Source organism: Belonocnema kinseyi, chromosome 9 (genome assembly GCF_010883055.1).
Source record: "Belonocnema kinseyi isolate 2016_QV_RU_SX_M_011 chromosome 9, B_treatae_v1, whole genome shotgun sequence".
Lineage (NCBI taxonomy): Eukaryota > Metazoa > Arthropoda > Insecta > Hymenoptera > Cynipidae > Belonocnema > Belonocnema kinseyi.
Window position 1 is genome coordinate 110,051,012 of NC_046665.1, and position 21,053 is coordinate 110,072,064.

At 29.1% G+C, this 21,053-nt stretch overlaps 2 protein-coding genes across 6 annotated transcripts in view; one reads left to right on the forward strand and one right to left on the reverse strand.

The window, feature by feature from the left end:
• The window catches only part of LOC117179334 (U7 snRNA-associated Sm-like protein LSm11), a 50,090-nt gene extending 32,698 nt beyond the window's left edge, over positions 1-17,392 (forward strand). Inside the window, exons 3-4 of the mRNA XM_033371008.1 lie at positions 3,873-4,011; positions 17,097-17,392. Coding sequence (XP_033226899.1) covers positions 3,873-4,011; positions 17,097-17,242 — 285 coding nt within the window. The 3' untranslated portion in view covers positions 17,243-17,392. The remainder of the gene's footprint in view (positions 1-3,872; positions 4,012-17,096) is intronic.
• LOC117179332 (ecdysone-induced protein 74EF) overlaps positions 1-21,053 on the reverse strand; it is a 348,553-nt gene that overhangs the window by 188,495 nt on the left and 139,005 nt on the right. The window lies entirely within an intron of this gene.

A 21,053-nucleotide genomic window follows, 5' to 3' on the forward strand; every position in this document is an offset into this window, starting at 1 on the left:
TTTGAGACCGATATTTTATGTATAAAAAAATTTCGAACGTTCAAAAAATGTCGAGGTTCAGAAAAAAGATAAAATAATTTTCAGTGAAGTTTCTACCAAAATGCAGTACCTAAATGTACTTTATTGTACTCTAATACATTTTTCAAAATTTCAGCTCGATATTTTATTTACAAAAAAAAGTTCTTAGGTTCAAAAAAACATTCAGTCAACTAATAAAGTGAGGTCGGTAATATAGGTATTTAGCTGTGTCACATACCCTTAAATGAGAAAAAATAATTAAAAGGTAAAGCATTTTAGATGAAAGTTGTCGAAAATTAAAAAATTTTAAATTTTAAGCCTTTGGGAATCAAAAATTTTATAGTCTTTTTCGGTTTTTAGTTAGAAGCTTTCAAATTGTAAAATTGATTATTTGGAAAGAGAAGATGATTTTCATTTTCGAAACGTTCATATAATTTTAAGCTAACTAACAGTGAAGAATTTCAAATTGAATCGCACAATAAAAATAGAATTTGAGATTATTTGCGCCTAAAATGAAAAAAAAATTCTTAAAAGGTAAAGGATTTCCAATTAAAGAGGATAAAAATTTTCCAATTAAAAATTTAAAGCTTTTGGGAATCCAATATGGCGACCAAAATCTTAAAAAATGATCCTATATGAATAAAACTTTGTTTGTGTGTAAATATTTTGATTCGATGATTTAAAATTACTTTTCGAAAATTGGAAAAAATAGGGGATCCAATATAGGATAAAAAGCTAGAAAATAGCTATATATGAATTAATTTTTTTAATGGTTTTCGGATCACTGATTTCAAATCAGTTTGTGGAAATTTCACAAACAAAATGCTTGATACAAAATGGTTTATCTAATATGGGGATACAAATATTTAAAAAATGCTTAAATAGTAATGAGTTTTTGTGTGTGTGGTGTTTGGGTCGCTGATTTCAAATCTATTTTCGAAAATTCCAAAAGCAACATGGTAGATTACAATATGGCAGCCAAAACCTTAAATAATAGTTCAATATTAATGAAACATTTTTGTTTGTGGATTTTTGGTCGCTGATCTCAAATCTATTTTCGGAAGTTTCAAAAACAGAATGCCGGATTCAATATGGCGACCAAAAGACTCAAAACAAGGTTCGATTTGATTGAAACAATTTTTAAATGATTTCGAATCTGGTTTCGAAGATTTCAATGATTTTAAATCAGTTTTCGGAAATTTTGAAACCAGAAGTTTGAGATCCAATATGGCGTCCAAAAGAAAAATTTCTGCTTTGAATGAAACTACTTTAAGCGGGTTTTTTTGGATAACTTATTTCAAATAAGTTTTCGGAAATCTCGAAAGCAAAATGGCAGATCCAATATGGCGAACAAAGGACTCAAAAAATAGTTCGCTTTTGAATGAAAATGATATTGTGTGACTAATTTGTAAATAAGATTCAAGTAAAAGAAGAATTTAATCAGGAATTTGTACGACTGGTGATTCCTGATTGTGTTGAATTATAATAAAGAGACTTTGTATGTGTATGATATACACAATATAAGAATGTATGAATGTGTGAGTGGAAAGGCATTGAAAGGGGCCTTGCCTCGCGACTGCACTTCCGCATATAACTCTGCTATCTTGTCTTGTGCATACGTAACAACACCAACAATAACAAACCGAGCAATTAATGTAATTATTGTCATTCCCTGAAAAACGCGAAAGCTCACGTCTTACTCCTTCTAACTGCAGTCAACCAGTCAACTGCTTTCCCCGTTACGTGTTCGAAAAATTACACTTAAATCAGACGATTTTATGTGTATGTATAAATCATGCCGGCCTCGGATCTACTCAATGCCTTCAAAAAAAGGCGCAAATACAACTCTGGAAATAATTAACATCTTTTTTAAGTTCTTAGGCTGATTGTCAATATTTTCATCATTTTATTTCAACAGTGTTTTCTAAGTTGTTAAGATTATTTCAGAATTTAATTCATGATTTCCCGATTCCTTGATTTTGCTCTTAGGTCAAACTTGAGGCAAGGAAAGCGCAAATTTACAAAATGTTTAAATACTTAAAACATTTAAAAAAATTACGTCATATTTTAATAAATTTTTTTCATATTTATAAAAATATTATTCTTTGGAATTTTTTAAATCATGTGAATAAAATCATTATTTCAAAATGTTTTGCGCCAAGTTTGATCCTTGGGTAGAATCTAGCGAAAAAAGAAGAAATATATCTTAATAATTATAAGTACTATACTATAGAGACTGAATTTCAAAAAAAAAAAAAAAAAAACAGAAGAAATGTTAAGAATAGTAATTATTTCCTGAGTTATTTCAATTTTTCGAAAACATTGAAATTGGACGATTTTGCAATATTTTTTATATGAAATTAATATTTTGCCTTCAAATAGGGTTTTATCGACGTAGAATTTTATTAACTTTTCCGATATTATAAGAAAAAATATTTTAGTCAACATTTGAATGTAAGTTTTGCAATTCATGTAGAATTATAATTAATTCAAGAGGAATTCTAGACAAGTATCAATTATTGCAACTAAAACTGAATTCTAGCAATTAGAGTTAATTAAAATAAATTCTAGCCAATACAAAATGGAAACCTAACAATTAAAATGAAATTCAAAAAAGTAAAAATAATTTGAATATAAATATTGTCATTTCAAATGGAATTCTTATCAATTCTAATCAAATTCTGGCAACTTAAATTTAATTTAATTAATTTAAATCTAAATATAGATAATTTTAATGTTAATCTAGTAACGCAAATAAAATTCTAATTATTTTAGTTGAAAGTCTAGTCAAATATAAATTATTGCAACTCAAACTCAATTCTCGCAATTCAATTTAATTACAAATAAATCCTAGTTCATTCATAATGGAAATCTAGCAATTCAAATAAAATAAAATTCAAACAATTAAGAATAATTCATGTAGAATTATAATCAATTCTCATTCAATTGTAGACATTTAAACTGAATTCTAGTTAATGTAAGTGTAAACTCATTTAATTTAACTGGAATTCTAATCAATTCTAATTTCATTCTAGCAATTTAAACTAAATGCTAGTTAATCTAAATTTAATTATGGTTAATTTAAATATAAATCTAGTTCATTCTTTCCTCAACTTGAATTTTCTCTATTAGAATTCTTGTTTATTGAGAATGGATTTATAATTCAAACTATATATATTGTTTTTAAAATATATATTTTAAAACAGAAAACATTCAACTTTTCGATATTTATCAAATATGAATGCTTTTATTCAGTATTGTTTAAACTTGAAGCGATTTAAATGGAAATATTGTTAAATTTGATACTTATTTATTTTAAAATTGTTTAATTACAATTTATAAAATATTTCACGCTTTCAATTTGATATTTTTTACGCTTGAATGTGATTAAATAAAATTCCTGACTTTAAAACTCGTTGAATTTCAGATAAATAATATTCAAACGATATTCAATTTAAAATATCCAATAAATAAGAGTCAAAAATTAAAAGATTTTTCTTCCAAAAATCAAATAAAACCAAAAATGTACAATTCGATAATTAGTATACATTAATATATACAAAAAATATTTTAACAAATTCAAGTTCAATGAAATCAACAAATAGTTCAATCTATTTGTTTGTATTGATTAATTAACCAAATTAAAAATGCCCCATATTTCAAAACATGGATTTGAACAAGATCAGGGCCCGATCGGGCACTAAACGGGCTACTAGGTACGGTCCCGATCGGGGCTTGTGTTTCATCACGGATCTGTTCCCGGTCAGTTTACCTGACCCGGGCCCGATTGGCCAGATTCGGCCCCGTTCGGGGCCACGGCAAAATCTGAGTCTTTTTAATGATATTTTTTTCAGGTCTACACGAGAAATATGAATACCATAAGAGGTTTTGTCGAGGCTTACGTGGTTGCATTTGACAAACATTGGAACCTCGCACTCGAAGACTGTTTTGAAACCTGGACGAGAAAAATTAAACGAAAAGCTCCTGCTTTAGGTAAACTAAAGAAAATTTTTTTATATTAATTTTAAAACATAATCACTTTTATTTAATAGTGATTCTGTCTTGGATCTTAAATTCTAATGGTTTTGTTATAAACGCATAGAAACGTAGATTTTAAATGTTTGAAATAACTTTTTTGACTGACAAAAGTAGCACTTAGGCTGTTATGCCTATTCAATTTGGAAAATAATTTCGTTTGCCTTATAAAATGAATTACTTTACAATTTTTTCTATTTGATCTTTAATTAATATTAATCTTTATAGGTGATTTTACTAAAACTCATATTTTTCCCGAGAATTTAATTATTTTCTTAAAAATTCTACTATTTTGTTCAGAATTTAATTATTTCTTTGAAAATTCAGCAATTTTTTAGTCATTTTTTTGTTAAAAACTAAACTACTTCCTTGAATGTCAACTTCAATTTGTTAAAAAATTATTTTCTTGTTTGAAGATTCATAATTTTGGTTTAAAATTGATTTTTTGCTGTTTGAAATTTAATTATTTTTTGAATTTTTCTTTTTGGTAGAAAATGAATTTTTAAAGTTACAAATTCTTTCTTAATTGCAAATTCAACTATTTGGTTAAAAATTCCTATTTTTGGTAGAACAATAATTTTTTTTCTCGAAAATTAAATTTTTTTTTTTAAATTCTTTTAATTTTTTCAACTATTTGGCTGAATGTTGAACTATTTTTTTGAAAGTTCAACTATTTTGTTCCGAATTGAATTATTTATTTGAAAATTTCAGTAATTTCATTAAAAATGCATCCTCATTGATTGAAATTTCAGCTTTTATTAAAAACTCATCTTTTTTGGTCGAAATTTCAATTTTGTTGTTGTTAAAAATGCCTTCTTTCTTTTAATTCAAATGTTTTTGTTTTAAAATTTTTTTAATCTCTTCTTTAAGCATCAGCTATTACATATTTCGTTAAGAAATCATCTTTTTTCGTGGAAGTTAAACTAATTGGTTGAAGGTTAAACTAGTTTAAAAATGTTCATTTTCTTAGTTGTGAATTCATAATTTTGGTTGAAAATTCTTTTTTTGTTTTTGTTTTGTTTGTAGCCTTGTCTATTAAATTCTGTTAAACGCATATAAACTTAGATTTTAATTTTGTTCTTTGTTGACTAAAAAACGTACAAGTTAAGCTAGTATGCTTATGTAGTCTGCACAACAATTTTTTCGTCTTATAAATCACCCAACCATTATTTTTATTTGACCTTCAATTGTTGTTAATCTTCCAAATTCCTTGTTATAATGCAAGTAATACACTAATACTTGATTAAAGATACTACAATTTCCATTACTGCTATATTTTTCTAAAAAATTCTCACGTTCCGGAAAAAAATACTTTTCGGACTAAGAATTATATTCAAGAATATAACTTGAGTGATTCCGTCTTAGCTCTTCAATTCTAACGGTTTCGCCATAAACGCATAGAAACGTGTATGTGTGCATTTACAACAATAGATTGTAGAATGATCGAATGAGGAATGCTAATCGCGTTCTAGAAGTTGAAAAAAAATTATTCTTATTAATTATAAAATAATCGCAACCTTCGACATTTCGATACTGCTTTGCTGTCAGTGTCAAATCAATTAGAGGCTGTGTAAAATGAATTAGATGCGAATCTAATTACGAGCATTAGACAAGAAATTTTATTTTTGGATCACTCGATATAGTCTACACAAACATGTTGATTAGGTCATCAATTCAATTAAATATAAATTGAAATTGCAACTTAATATTAAGATATACTATTAGGGGTCATTCAAAATTTACGTAATGTGTTTTTCGAAAATCTTCACCCCCCCCCCTCCTGCAAAATTTTACTGTGATTTTATAAATTTAGAGAAGGAAGATACATATAAATTATGTCAATTAAAAAAACGTAAAAACTTATTCAAATTAGTTTTGGAAAAGTTACATTATTTTCTAAAGAAAATTTTCAGTTTTGCCACGTAATATTTTTAAAATATTAAAAATAAACTTTAGGCATTATTATTTAGTCTATTATTCTTTAGGATTTAAATTATGGAAATTTTTAAAATTAAATCAATATGGGTATCACATTACATTCAATTTAAAACAACTCAGAGTCTAAAAGTCTCAATTAAAAATATTGGATTATCAACAAAATAGACATTTTTTTTACCAAATATTAGTTTAATTTTCAACACAAAAATTAACTTTCAACCCAACAGATTTATGTTATACCGAAAATGACAAATTTTCAAGAAATCACATGAATTTTCAGTTATATAGATGAATTTTCATTTAAAGAAATTCATTTTCTATAAAAAAAAGTCGACTAAAATGATAAATTATAAAAGAATAGTGTAATATTTTATATTTCGACTAAAAAAGATTTGGATTTTATATAAAAACAGTTGAATTCAACCCATAAAGATTTTCTAGCTCAGAAAGAAAAAAAATTTTACCAGATTTAACTGAAATGATACAATCCTATTTGTTTGAAAATTCATTGTTTAGGCTGCAAATTTAACTCCTTTAGTAGAGAATTCAACGATTAGGTTCTAAATTAATTTTTTGTTGTTGAAAAGTCACATTATGCCTGTAAAATTCATATTTTTGACTTGAAAGATTAATAGTTCGTATAAAATTTTATTTTTTTATTGCCTCAAAAAACTTGCTTGGTAAACAATTGTAATTCTGGTTTAAAAAATTAAAGATTCAAATGTTTTGTTGAACATTCGTCTCTTTCTGTTAAATACAAGTATTTTTGTTTTAAAATTCATATATTTGCTGGTTGAAAAATCAACTATCATTATTATTATTTTTTAAATGAACTACTTTATTGAAAATTAAACTATATAGAAGAAATTTTTTTTTTCGTTGCAGATTCATAGCTTTGGTTCAAAATTCTTTTTTTTTTTGGTTGAGAACTTAACTAATTTGTTGAAAGTTATTTTTTTCAGAAAATAATGTTTTAAACTACAAATTTTTAGTTGAAAAATCATATATTTGGTAAAAAATTCATCTTTTTATTTGAAAATTCGTATTACATTCTCATAATTTATGATTGAGAAAGTATTAGAATTGTCGGAAATTTGACATCACATTTTTTCAACGGATCTCCACGTTTCGCGAACTCCTGAATCCGAAAATCAGGTTTTCACGATGGCGTCTGTCTGTCTGTCCGTCCGGCCATCTGTCCGTAAACACGAAAACTCTCGAAAAAATTAACGAATCAAATCCATCTTTGGCACACATTTTTTAGGTCCTAAAAGAAAGGACAAGTTCGTGAACCAGCCATTTTTGATAAAAATTCAAAAAGTGAACGCATTTTGAACATTTTTGAGACCACTTTTTTTTTAATTTAAAAACTCTATGTGCGGATATTTATAATATTAAAAAGAACAAACAATTTATCCTTATGACTTTTTTCGATAAATAGAACATTCTCAGAGTTATTGCGTTTTTTAAATTTTTTAAATCAACCGAAAATCAAAATTTGAAGCCAAAAAACGAACGATATGAAAAAAGTTAAAAAAAGAAAAACATTTCTTTTTCAAGGCCCTAGAAGATCATCATAACAAATTTTTTGATTTTCTTCAAAAATCGAAAAGTCACACTTTTATTGAACAAAAAATAATGAAAAATAAAAAATTCCATTTTGTGGGAACACTATGTAGGATACGAAAAAAGATGATTTAACAAAAATTATTATCCCAAAACTGTCATCTAAAAGAGATCTTTTTGATAACGTTTTTTTTTCAAGCATTCCAAATGCAAATAATAAATATCCGAGCGCGAAGCACGAGAGTGAAGCGCCGCGCGCCCTAGGCGCGCCTCAACTTGTGAGCGAGCTTTTTTGTTGAAAATTCGTTGTTTTTGTAGAAAAATAATTTTTAAACTACAAATCCTTTCTTAGTTGAATATTAAACTATGCCGTTCAAAATTTATTGTTTTGTTCAAAATATTAATTTCTTTTTTAAATTCACTAGTTTGTCTAGAAAATTCATTTTGTTTATGTGGTAAATACAAATGTTTGGTTCAGAATTGATTTTTTTTTACTTGAACAATTTGGTTAATTATTTTTTTGAAAATACGTTAATATTTTTTTAAAAGATTCAACTGTTTTGTTTAAACACCGTTTTTTGGGGGGTTGAAAATTATTTTTTTTCAACTAAGAATGTAACAATTCCATGTTTGATATAAAAACTGAGCTACTTGGTTAGAAGTTAAGCTACTTTGTTAAAAAATGATTTTTTGGGTTGAAGGTCATCATTTTAGTTGAAAATTCATTTCTTTGATTGAAAATTTAAATATTTTGTTCAAAATTCGTTTTTTATCAAACTAGAAGTTTGAAAATCTTTCATAATAACAAGCTCTAAGTTTTTATATCTTTAAATTAATTTCCATTTAAATAAAAATCAGCCTTATGCAAGATCTTCGAATTCTCATATTTCTCACATTTCCAAATTTTTCCATCGCTTCTATCGATGTTGAAATATTCGTAGTTTTTAGTGACTTTGCTAATACTGCAATCGATGTCAATTTCAATGTCAATTTGAGAGACTTTAGTGGCAGACATATATGTATATATTTGTATTAATCGTCTGGCCTCGAAACACCTGACGCACTCGCTCGTGGCAGAGATTACCGTTTTACAACATTGCATACTCGTTCTGGAGAATCACTGATTAGTTTCCTTGACTTCGAAGAACTTTAGAAACTGATAAGATTTTTTTTACTTCAAAATTGCAACCTCCAAATGTATCATAAACATTCAAGTCACTTCATTCAATCTTTGATGCGTTTAAACGAAGAAAATCAGAAAAATCTCAACCTAAAAATATTTTCAAATAAATATTTCGTATTGTTAATATTGACAACCAAAGTAGTGCATATCACGTTTTTCAAAACTTTTATTTAACGAGCAATTATAATAGTGTCGATAGCGATAACACATAATTAGCCTTTCGTGTCTGAGCTGTTTTGTCATCATTCAGAATGACAAATATTTTAACGAAGGTTTTTTTTCTCGAGATTTTCAAGGTTTTTTAAAAAGAATGAAAGTTAGATTGAGGAAAACAGTGAATTAAAAGAAAGGTGCGAAAAATTCAAGAATTTCTTGAATTTTCCACCTCAATTTGAACTTGTGCTATACCTCAGAAAAAATATGGTAAAAATGTGAAATTAACAGGACTTAATCTCAGAACAACTGTATTAAATTTAAGCCAAGAAAGTTTGAAAAATCTTCAAGGATTCCCGATTTATGACTAAAAGTGTCCAAGGATTGCGTCGTATAAGCTGATTACATCTCGACGCAACGCATGGACATTTTCATTGATAACTCAGGAACCTGTAAAGGTTTTTGATATTTTCTCGGCTCAAATTAATCACAAGATTTTAAAGAAGGCGTATTGTAAATTTCAAGTTTTTGTTTAAACTTTCCCAGGACTTATCACGAGTTAAAGTTGAGGTACAAAATTCGAGAAATTTTAACTGCGTGGATAATAACCGAGGGTAATGTAGAAGAGGGAAATAAGTGAGAAAAGAAAGGTGTAATTGTATTTCCAGTTTTGTCAAGTCCGATACGAAATAAATTTCCCCTTCTACCTACGATTGTCTGACCATGAATGACTCCTACTCCTGGTACGCGTCAATGAAATGTGCTCTCGTCCGCGAGTCACGATCAAACCTATGCTATGTTACCTACTCGTCTCGTACGCAGTGGTATCGTACTCACGCACCTTCGAGGAAACTCATGACGTCAGGAAACTATCTGACGAACTTTTTTTTTAATTCGAAGCAGTAGGTCAAATCTATATTTCTATCCCTATTACATCTGTAATTGATAAAAACCGCAAAATTTAAAGCTTTTTAATGTAAATAAATAAATCTATTGTTGTTAGTACAGCAAAAATCTTTACTTTAATTATTTTAGGCCTGGCGAAATCTTAATTTTAATTCTATTAATTACAACAATCTCAAAACAATGGCGTGTTTACAAAGGTTTGATTATTTTCAAAAAAATTTTCTTGTGTTAAATTTTGCTGACAACTGATCCAATAAATTTTGGAGAAATGAGAATAATCTACTTTGGCCAGGATTTGAACCGGGATAGCTATTCATTAGTGGAACGTTAACCACCATGGATAGTGGCGTTTCCGAATCAAATCCGGGCCGAGGAAGATTTTTTTTCGTTTCTCCAAAAATGATTGGAACAGTAATCGGCAAAATTTAACATAAGAAATTAATTAATTAACCTAGTCGACAAAATTATATTAATACTCGAATTTATTATTGCAAAATAATAATTTTAATGTAATTAATTTTTATTATTAATAATTTTTACAAAATTGTATAAATATTATATTATTTATCTCATTTTTATCAGTAAAAAAAATTAAATCGTGTTAATTCACAAATAAAAAATTTACAGTAAAGTACTAAAAAATTTATGAAGACTTTGAAGTAGGAGCGGATAAAAAAATCGAGTTTCTTTTTAATTCTATGTTTTTCCCAGGTCTTCCATTAAAATCATAAAAAACATTTTATTGAAAATTATAAAAGCAAAATGGCAGGTCTACAATAACGAACGAGGATCGCTAATTACGAATCTGAACTCAAAAATGAAAAAAATGGCGGATACAATATGGCGGACGATTACGCTAAAAAAGAAAACTTTGGATTCAGCTAAAATTCAGTATTAGGGCATTTTTCGGGTCCCTGATAATGAATATGATCTCAAAAATAAATAAAAAGCAGTGGATCCAAATTGGAGGGCTAGTATGTTAAGAAAACTTTGGATTTAGATCCAATTAAGTGTTGGGAGGTTTTCTGAGTCGCTAATTACAAATTTAAACTCAGAAATTAAATAAAAATGGCGGATCCAATATGGTGGACGAGTATGCTAAAGAAACTTTGGATTTAGCTGGAATTAAATGCTGAGGTTAATTTGGAGTCGCTGGTTACGAATCTTAATTCAAAAAATTTTTAAAAAACGCTGATCCAATATGGCGGACGAGTACATTAAAAACTTTGGATTCAGCTAAAATTCAGTATTAGAGGGTTTAGGAATCGCTGATTTTGAATCTGGTCTCAAAAATTAATAAAATAGACAGTGGATTCAATATGGTGGACGAGTATGTTAAGAAAACTTGAGATTTATATGAAATTCAGTGTTAGGAGGTTTTTAGAGTTGTTGATTACGAATTTGTAATCAAAAATCAAATAAAAGTGACGATTCCAACATGGTGGAAGAGTTTCCTAAAGAAATTTCGAATTTAGCTGAAATTCAATGCTGAGGTTAATTTGGGGTCGCTGGTTCTGAATCTGAACTAAAAAAATAAAAACACAAAATGGCAGATCCAATATTGCGGACGAGTACATTCGAAACTTTTGATTCAGCTAAAATTCAGTAGTAGGGGATTTTCGGATCGATTATTATGAATCTAAGCTCAGAAATCAAATAAAAATGGCGGATTAAAATGATGGGCAATACATAACAGCAGAATCATTTGGTGTAAAAATTAAAATTTGGGCAAATGGATACATATGATAAAAAAAATTATTTTCACTAAAAATCTTTAAATCCACGAACGAATCCACGAATAATCTGTTATAAAGCTGCTAAAGGCGCGTTAAGAGCGCCGCAAGGTCCAACCTTGACTCATATACTCGTATCACACTTGTACGCTCTACTTGAAAACGATGTCGACTACAAAACGGGGTCGTATTTCGTTTATTTCTTGTTTTAATCCAGCGACGTTCCATTCGCCGAATAAACTGGAGAATAAAGAGATAGAATAAATGAGTGAGCTAAGTTTTGAGTAATTAAGTCTTAAGACCAACACTCCACTCGAGCTAAGTCTAAGCTGATTCTTCCTAATCTTATCTTCAGGGGCCAATTTTAGGGTGACTCAAAAGGGCGGCTAATTTTAGGGTGGCCAATTTTTGGGTAACCTAAAAAGGTCGGCCAATTTTAATGTAGCAAAAAATGTGGGTTAACTTTAAGGTGACCTAAAAAGGGCAGTCAATTCTAGGGTAGCCTAGTGCGGCCTAAAATGTGAGGCCAATTTCAGGGTGGCCTAGAGCAGCCTAAAAATTGCAGCTATATTTAGGGCCACCCAAAAGGGGCAGCGAATTCTAAAGGGACCTAAAAAGAACGGCCAAATTTAGGGTGATATGGACGGTCAACTTTAGGATAACCTAGAATTATTGTTATTATTATTGTTATTATTATTTCCCTTTGTAGACTTATGAAAGGAAGCAATGCGATTATTCTGCGGTCTTCTGGAACGAGACACGAGGGGAAGAAGACGGCGCGTGGCAATAAAGAAAGGGTGTGACATTACGTAACGTGCCTTAAGGGTCGCTTCATCGCAAGGGCAAGGGGCAAGGACCGACCTTGACTATACAGTCAGTCGTTTCACGTTCGATGCGAGGGCCACGTGGCCCTCTATCTCTCTCCATTCCCCTCTTTTTTCTTTTTTCCTTTTTCTCTGCCTACTTCTCTTTCGCTCCTCATGTACTCACAAAAATGAGCCTTTGAGCCGGATTATTTGCGAGCCATTGGTTTTCATTTCATAAATCATTTCAAGGGATTTCCTTTCATATGCAAACCAGTTTTTCGTAGGCTTCGCATTTATAAATTTCCCTAATAGAAAAATTATGAATCACTTCCATTCTTTTTTAGTTGAAAAAAATGGCGGAATTGGTGCGAAGATTACATTTGAAAAATACTCTAACCGTTTAAAAAAATACCCCAATCTTTTTGAGTAGAAAAGTTGGGAAGATTGGTTAAAAAATTGCATTTGAAATATACCCAAATATTTTGAAGTTGTAAAAGGGGAAATTAGTCCAAAAATTGCGTTTTAAAAATATTCCAACAATTCTTAGTCAGAAAAATGGTATAAAAACTTATTTTAAAATATACCATATTAATCTTGAAATTGAAAATGGGAAATTGGTCCAAAAATCTGGTTTGAAAATAACCCAATCTTTTTGAGTTGGAAAAGGTGGAGAAATAGGTCCAAAAGTTGCTTTTCGAAAAATACCCTATATTATTGAATTGGAAAAGGTGAAGAAATTGTTTTGAAAAATCCCGTTTAAAAAATATCCCAGTATTTTTAGTTTAAAAACGACAAATGCGTTCAAAAATCGTGATTGACACATAACCCAATCTTTATGAGTTGGAAAAGTTGGCGAAATGGATCGAGAAATCGAACTAAAAAAATTCCCAAATATTTTTGACTTGGAAAAGAGGAAACTGGTATAAAAATCGTAATTTAAAAATATACCATTATTTTTTTGTTAGGAAAATGATGAAAAATCGCAATTTAAAAATACTCCAATATTTTTGAGTTGGAAAGGATAGGGAATTTGTTTAAAAAATCCCGTTTGAAAAATACCCCAATATTTTGGAATTGAAAAAGGAGAACTGGGTCCAAAATCGCGATTTCTATAAATACTCCAATCTTTATGAGTTGAAAAAGGTGGATAAAATGGAAACAAAAATCGCATTTTAAAAATACTTCAATATTTTTCAGTTGGATCAGGAACAACTGGACCGAAAATCACGATTAAAAAATAACCCAATATTTTTAAGATCGGAATTTGATCCAGAAATCGCGCTTGATAAATATCCCAATTTTTTCAGTTAAAAAGGGTGCAGAAATTGTTTCAAAAATCGTGTTGTAAAAATACCGCAATATTTTTGAGTTGAAAAACGAGAAATGTGTTCAAAAATGGTGTTTCAAAAATACCCCAATATGTTTGAATTAGAAAAGGAGAAACTTGGTCCGAAAATGACGTTTAAAAATAACCCAATATTTTTGAGTTGGGAATTTGATCCAAAAATCGGATTTTAAAAAAGGCGCAACGGTCAGGGAGTAACCTTAACCTGATTCTATGTTGTATGGAACAGTCGATATGTCGGGGAAAAGTGAGAGAATTAAAAAAATTAAGTTCTAGGGTACCTTCCTGAAAAGTGTAAAATAACTCGAACCTTTTAGAGCCAGGTCAGATCAGGTCAGATCAGGTCAGGTCAGATCAGGTCAGGTCAGGTCAGACTAAGCTGGTTCTAAACTTTGATAAGGAAGCTGGGAAAGGATCTCCTAAAGTGCAAAAGATAGTTTTCCATCTCGTCTGTGAAAGAAATAAAAGAAAGAGTCAAGGAGGGTATTTGAAGCGTTATTATTGGTGGGGAGCTCAAGCTCAGGGATAGCTGTCCTAGTGACGCACTTTGGGCTCCAGGGGCTGCGAGGTCGTTGATTCCATTCCGTTCCATTCCAACTCAACCACCGACCTTGAAGAGTAGCTCAGAATCGATTCTTAGTAGGACACGTGTCTGAAGCCTAGGCCTCTTCTTCATCCCCTATCGGTCACAGACCTTTTCCGTCCACCCTCAAGCCCCAGACCCCAGTTTATTAGGATGCAAAGAGCCCGAAAATGTTTTATATTTCCATATTTCAGGCAATTAAATCTCTCATCTCCTGTTCCTTAACAAAATTCACTTCCCACACGAAATCAACCTTATTTTTTCTAATCAGAAAACCATCCGTTATCGAAACTAATCGCAGGGATCAGAGTCCGTCCCATTTGTTTAACTTTTAGCCTAAAATTGGTGAACTCTTATAAAACAATTCAAATCGAAAATTTCCACCCAATTTTCCCCTTTTTTATGATGTTTCGATTAATTTTCTGCGAATCATAAACAGAAATTCAAGATGCTAACGATTCAATAAAAAAAACTAAAGTTGAAAGATAAATCAATTCTGTAGTTGCTGATCGAAAGAAACTAAGGACATTTTTCAGTAGAATGAAATAGGTAGTAGATACTTCAAACATAAAACATTTTAATTTGAAATCAGAAACAGTTAAATTGATATAAAAAATATATGACTTCAATTTCTGATTTTTTAACCAAATTGTTATTTTGTACAAAAATAATTGAATTTTCAAACCAAAAAGACGAATTTCCAGCAAATAGTATAATTTTTGCCAAAGACAGTAATTTTCAATTGAAATGGAGACAAAAAAGATAAATTATCAAAGAACAATAAAGCATTTGACATTTTAAGCAAAACAATCAATGAAACAGTTGAATTCAGCCAGCAAGACGAATTGAAAAAAATAGTACATTTTTCAACCACAAAAGATTTTTCAGTCAAGAAAGAACAAAAATTTTAACTAAATTGTGAAATTTACAAGCCCGAAAGATGACATTTATACAAAAAAGTTGAATTTTTTACAAAAAAGTTCATTTTGGCCAAGGAGATGAATTTTTAATTAAAATAATGAATTTTCAACCAAAAAAGATTAATTATTATCAAAAATTCTTCATCAACAACAGTTAAATTCATGTAAAAAATACGACTTTTCAATTTCCAAATTTTCATCCAGCTTGTTCAATTTTCAAACTAAAAAATGAATTTTCATCAAAAAAAATTTTTCATCAATTTGGAAAATATCTGACTATATTTTAGTCAATTAAATCTTTCTTTTCCTTATTTAAACTTTACTACCCACTCGCAAACACCGATTTTTTTCTTAATAAAAGAATCTGTTTAAAGAAATAATAATCTCATAAAGAATATATTAGATGAAGGATCATTTTTGGCCAAGGAGTTGCGTTTTAATTTAAATGATAGATTTTCAACATGAATTAATTATATAATTGCAAATAAAAATAAAATAAAAAGCTTTTTCAGGAAAATATAATAGGTACTTGATATTTCAGGCAAAAAAAATTTAGTTCATCATCGACAACAGATTCATTTTAAAAATTCGACAGAAAAACTTCCAAACTATAAAATTTTTGACTTAAAATAATTAAAATATTGTTGGAAATTTGTTTTTTATTTCGAGAATAATCTATTATCGGGAAATTTTAAATTCGGGAATTTTTCATTGTCGGTCATTTTATAATTTCAAGAATTTTCATATGTTTTTTAAGATAAAAGGGGGGAAATTTTTTATTTCCAATTTTTTGCTGAATTGTAAGTGGGAAATTTTTTACTTTTAACATTTTTATTCAGTTGCAAGGGAGGAAATTTTGTTTTGAATCTGATAAGAACTTTTGTTATTTTGGCACGGGATAAAAGGGGAGATTTTTTTGTTGAATTTTTATTTGAAAATTTTGCGTTTGAAATGTTTAATTAATATAATTTTCATTTTTTAAATTGTGCAGTTTTAAATATTTTATTTTAAAACAGTTTATTTTCTAAGGCATCTTTAAAATTATTCAGTTTTCAAAGCTAGAATTTAAAAATTAATATTAAAAATAAATACATGTTTTTCAGTTTAAGAGTTCTTTTTTCTTTGTCTGAAAAAAGTTCAATTTTTTTCTTTGAAATACCTTGAAGTTAAAAAAATGGAGATAATATTTATTGTTCGTAACAAATAACCGTTCGGTAGGTTTTGTGCGGATACCATAATATTCAACGATTTATGACTCTCTTAATACCAATAAAAAATGATTATGTTCAATAGAAAGGGCATGAAGAACCCTATCAATGCAGCCGTGAGAACAAATTTTCTACATTGATATTAAAGAAGTCACAATAATATGTCGATTTTTAAAATGGAAGGTACTAAAAGCAAAAAACCTCATATTTATTTTCGGTAAAAAAGAACCCTGTATTCGAAAAACTCAAAATTTTTTTAACTTCATTTTTACTCTCTTAACTTGAATCAGTAAGATTTTATTATTTATCAGTGAAAGTCTTACTAATTTAATTCAGTGATCCATTTCTAACTATTTGAATCAGCGATTGAATCAGTCATTAAAAATTAATAGTCTTCTTCAGTGGAATAGCTTTTTGTGGACTGGTTTTTGATCTACTAGTCTAAACCAAAATGGTAAGAGACTTTAGGTGTGAAAAAAATTCTAGCTCCGCTGGGGTTTGAACCCTGGTCTACAGATTGCCGGACTGTTGCTCGAACCCACTAAGAGGGGAAAAATATTCATTTTTTTCATTTTTTTTTCTCATCAAAAATTAAAGTAAATTATTTAATTATAAGCAAAACTGACTAGAATTTGAAGATTAGTATTATTAATATTCATGAGTTAATTTAAAAAAGTAATAACATTTTTTTTGTGATTTTAGGTCCTTCGATGAAGGTAGAAAGGGATGAGGGCTCTCCCAAAGTTGTAGTGAAGGAATCGAATGGAAAAACGGAAACCTTGGAAAGACACGTGCCACAATTAATGCTAAGAGGAGAGCAGATTGCCATTATCGTCAAAATCAATTGAGCCACAAAATAAAAATAAATTTAGCACTTCCTACCCTAAGCTTAAACACTCATATGCAAACATTGTGATACATTAAGTATCGAAAAGAAAATCAGCTGTAAGATAAGCTTTTCCCCCAAATATAATTTCTTTTTGTAAAATACACTATTTGAGAAAAACACTTTCAGGAATTTATGAATCCTAAAATCACTCCTGAATCTTAAACTTGGGAGTTCTGGGAGCATCCAGCGATTCTCGATTCGCGTCTCTTTCTTTGATGGAAGGTCGTCGAACCTGCGTAGAACACGGTAAATAACGTTCGGAATCTCAGCCAAACTTTCTAATTATAATTCAAAGTGCAATTTCGAGATGACATAAACACCAGTTAATTAATCTGAATAAAGGTACATTGAGTCATTTGAAAAAAGTGAAAACTTTCAATGTTAACTGGTGCAGATTTGTGTCCAATCTGGCCTCCTGTTTTCAATGACATATCATAAATTATTAATTAGGCGTCCAATGATAATCGGAATGAAAATTAACCACAATGAAAGTTCTATTCTTTTTTTCTGTGCTCTATATCTCAAAAAAGATTTTAATTTGAGATAGAAAACAGTTAAATTTAATCAAAAAATACAAGTTTTTAATAACTTAGTTTAATTGTCATCCACATTGTTAAATTTTTAGTTAAAAAAATTAATTTTTAATTAAATAGTATCAAATAAAATCAAGTAGTTTAATTTTCAATTCAAAAGGATTCTCTAACAAATGAAATAAATCTTCTGGATGAAAAGTTGACTATTTAAAAAAAAAAAACCCGTTAATTTTGAAACCTGAAAAAAATTATTTTCATAAAAAAAGTTAATTTTCAACCAAGTAAGATAACTTTTAACCAAATAGTTGAACTCTAAAAATTTCAACCACATTTGCCAGCCAAAAAGATGAACTTTCCAAAAATAGGTGAATTTTTAAGTCGAAAATATGAATTTTCAACAACAAATAATTTTGAAAAAATTAGTTAAATTTTTGAGTCATAGATGGCTTTTCTAGCAAAACAATGAATTAAAAAATCAAGTATGTAGTTATAGTTGATTTTTTTAAATTTTTAACTAAATAATTCAGTTTGTAAGCCAAACAGATGATTTTTTCACAAAGCAGTTGAATTTTTAAACAATAAATATACATTTTCAATGAAAAAAGATGACATTTCTACCAAAAAAGATGGATTTTGAATAAAAAAGAAAAGGCATTTTCGCCCAAAAGAGATTAGTTGTAACCCAAATAGTGGATTTTTCAAGCAAAAGAGATAAATTTCTAGCGGAAAAGATGAATTTTTAACAACAAAGTTAAATTTTTAATTCTCTAAATCTGAATTTTCTTGAAAGTTCCCTCTTCCAAATCAGAATCATAATCCTTTTTGAAAATTCCCAGTTCTAACTGAAAATTGTAATTCTTTTGAAGAATTTAGAATTATAATTTTTTCTCAAAAATTTCCTTTGCTATACTTCATAGGAATAATTCTTTGAAAAAATGTCTTGCTCCAAATCTGATTTATATTTTTTTTCGAAAATTCCGTGTGCCAAGTAAAATGAAATGAAAAATTACGGTTAATAAATAAAATTCCCGATGTTTTCTCAGTGAGAAGCACTCTAAAAATATTAATAATATTTTGCAATTAATACTCTTTAAAAAAAAATTTTAAACCAATAATTTAAAAATTTAGATTTTTGGTGAAAAGGTCGGGTGAGTGCCACTTGGCTTGCTTATATTGACTCTTTCTACTGTTGTGTTTGAATATTTTCCCCAAAATTGACGGTTCGAAGTCAGAATTATACTTGATTGTATTTATTCTTTAAATCAAGGTGTAGCTCTGAATAATAGTTATTTTGAATTATTTCCTGAAAAAATCAAAATTATCATTCTTACCAAAAAAATGTCTATTCAAAGTCAAAGCTATAAGTCAATAAAGGCAATAAAGCTATAGTCAATCTTAGTTTAAAATAATATAATTATATATTCAGTAAATACTAATACGGCCACTAAGTTATTTAAGTAAACATTATTAATCGCCTTTCAATAATTAAGATTCAGAGATGAATTCTTAACCAGAAAAAAAGCAGACTTTTCAACCAAAAAGAATGAACTTTCAAAGAAAAACAGTTAATTTTCCTTACGTGGTTCTATTAATTATTTTCTAATTTAAGCGGTAAAGCGACAAAAAGGTGAAGTTTCTTGAAAAAAGAGGGAAAAGAGACGAATATAGGATAGACTAAAGTCTCTAATTAAAATCGATATCAGCTTGAAATGTGTAAGCGTAAGCGAAATTTCGTGCGACTTTGATGAGATTTCGAGCGTTTTTTCCATTCCTTTGGAAAAAGTGCATCGGTATTGCGGTGAAAGCAAGCAAAGCGAGGGGGGTTGAGGGGACCAGAGAGGTGGTCCGAGACCCTCTCACTTTCGCTCTATGGAGAAAGTCTGGCCTACCAACTCCCTCTTTGCCCCACCCCCTTTCTTCTCCCCACCCCACCGGAGCCATATTAATTTTTATCTACTCTCTCTCTCTCTCTCGCTCTCTCTCTGTCTTGCTCTCTTAGTATTATAGGTATGCTTCTCGCGAGCAACGCGATTACTCGGTGCAAGCAACACAGCCTATGTAGACTCGCTGTTGACTCTATACTTAGTATGCTCTCCTCTCAAGGGTTAATGCACTCCTAGAACCATAACCTTAGTCTCTTAGAGCAACTAACTCGAAGCGCAAGAATTGTGCAGGTCGATACCACACTGCAGCCTAGCTGTAGAGGCAGGCCTAAGACACCTAAGAAGGTGTCTGCAGGTCAGACACCTCCTGACAGACTCACGAATTCTCTCTCTCTCTCTCTCTCTTTCTCACGCTTCCTTCTCTCCCTCCCTCTTTTTCTTCATTCTTAATTTAAGTACCCTTTTAATTGGGACAAATTATAAAATTAAACGCAATCCTTATCAGTATGACGAATTTTTAACAAAACAGTTAATTTTTCAACCAAACAAGATTTTTCAGTCAAAAAAGAACAAAAATTTCAACCAAATTGTGGAATTTTCAAGCCCAAAAGAAGACTTGCATACAAAAGAGTTGAATTTTTTGACAAAAAAGTTCATTTTGGCCAAGGAGATGAATTTTTAATTAAAATGATGAATTTTCAATCAAAAAAGGTGAATTCTCATCAAAAATTCTTCATAAACAACAGTTAAATTTATTTAAAAAATACGACTTTTCATTTGGCAATTTTTCATCCAGCTTGTTCAATTTTCAAACTGAATTTTCAGCAAAAGAAATTTTAAATCAAAATTGTAATCAATTTGGAAAATATCTGACCATATTTTAGTGAATTAAATCTTTCTTTTTCCTATCTAAACTTTACTACCCACTTGCAATCATCGATATTTTTCTAAATAAAAAAATCTATTTAAAAAAATAATAATCTCATAAAGAATATATTAGATGAAAGATCATTTTTGGCCAAGGATATGCATTTTAATTTAAATGATAAATTTCCAACATGAATCAATTATATAGTTGAAAATCAAAATAAAATAAAAACTTTTTCAGGAAAATATAAAAGGTACTTGATATTTCAGGGAAACAGAATTTAGTTCATCGTCGACAACAGTTAGATTCATTTTAAAAATTCGTCTTTTCAATTGCTGAATTTTCAACCAGCTTCTTCAATTTCCAAACTAAAAAATGCATTTTCAACAACAAAATTTATCTTTGAAACTAAACGTATCAACTTTCAATAAAATTTCAATTTTAAATCAAAATTGTAATTAATTTGGAAAATATCTTACGATATTT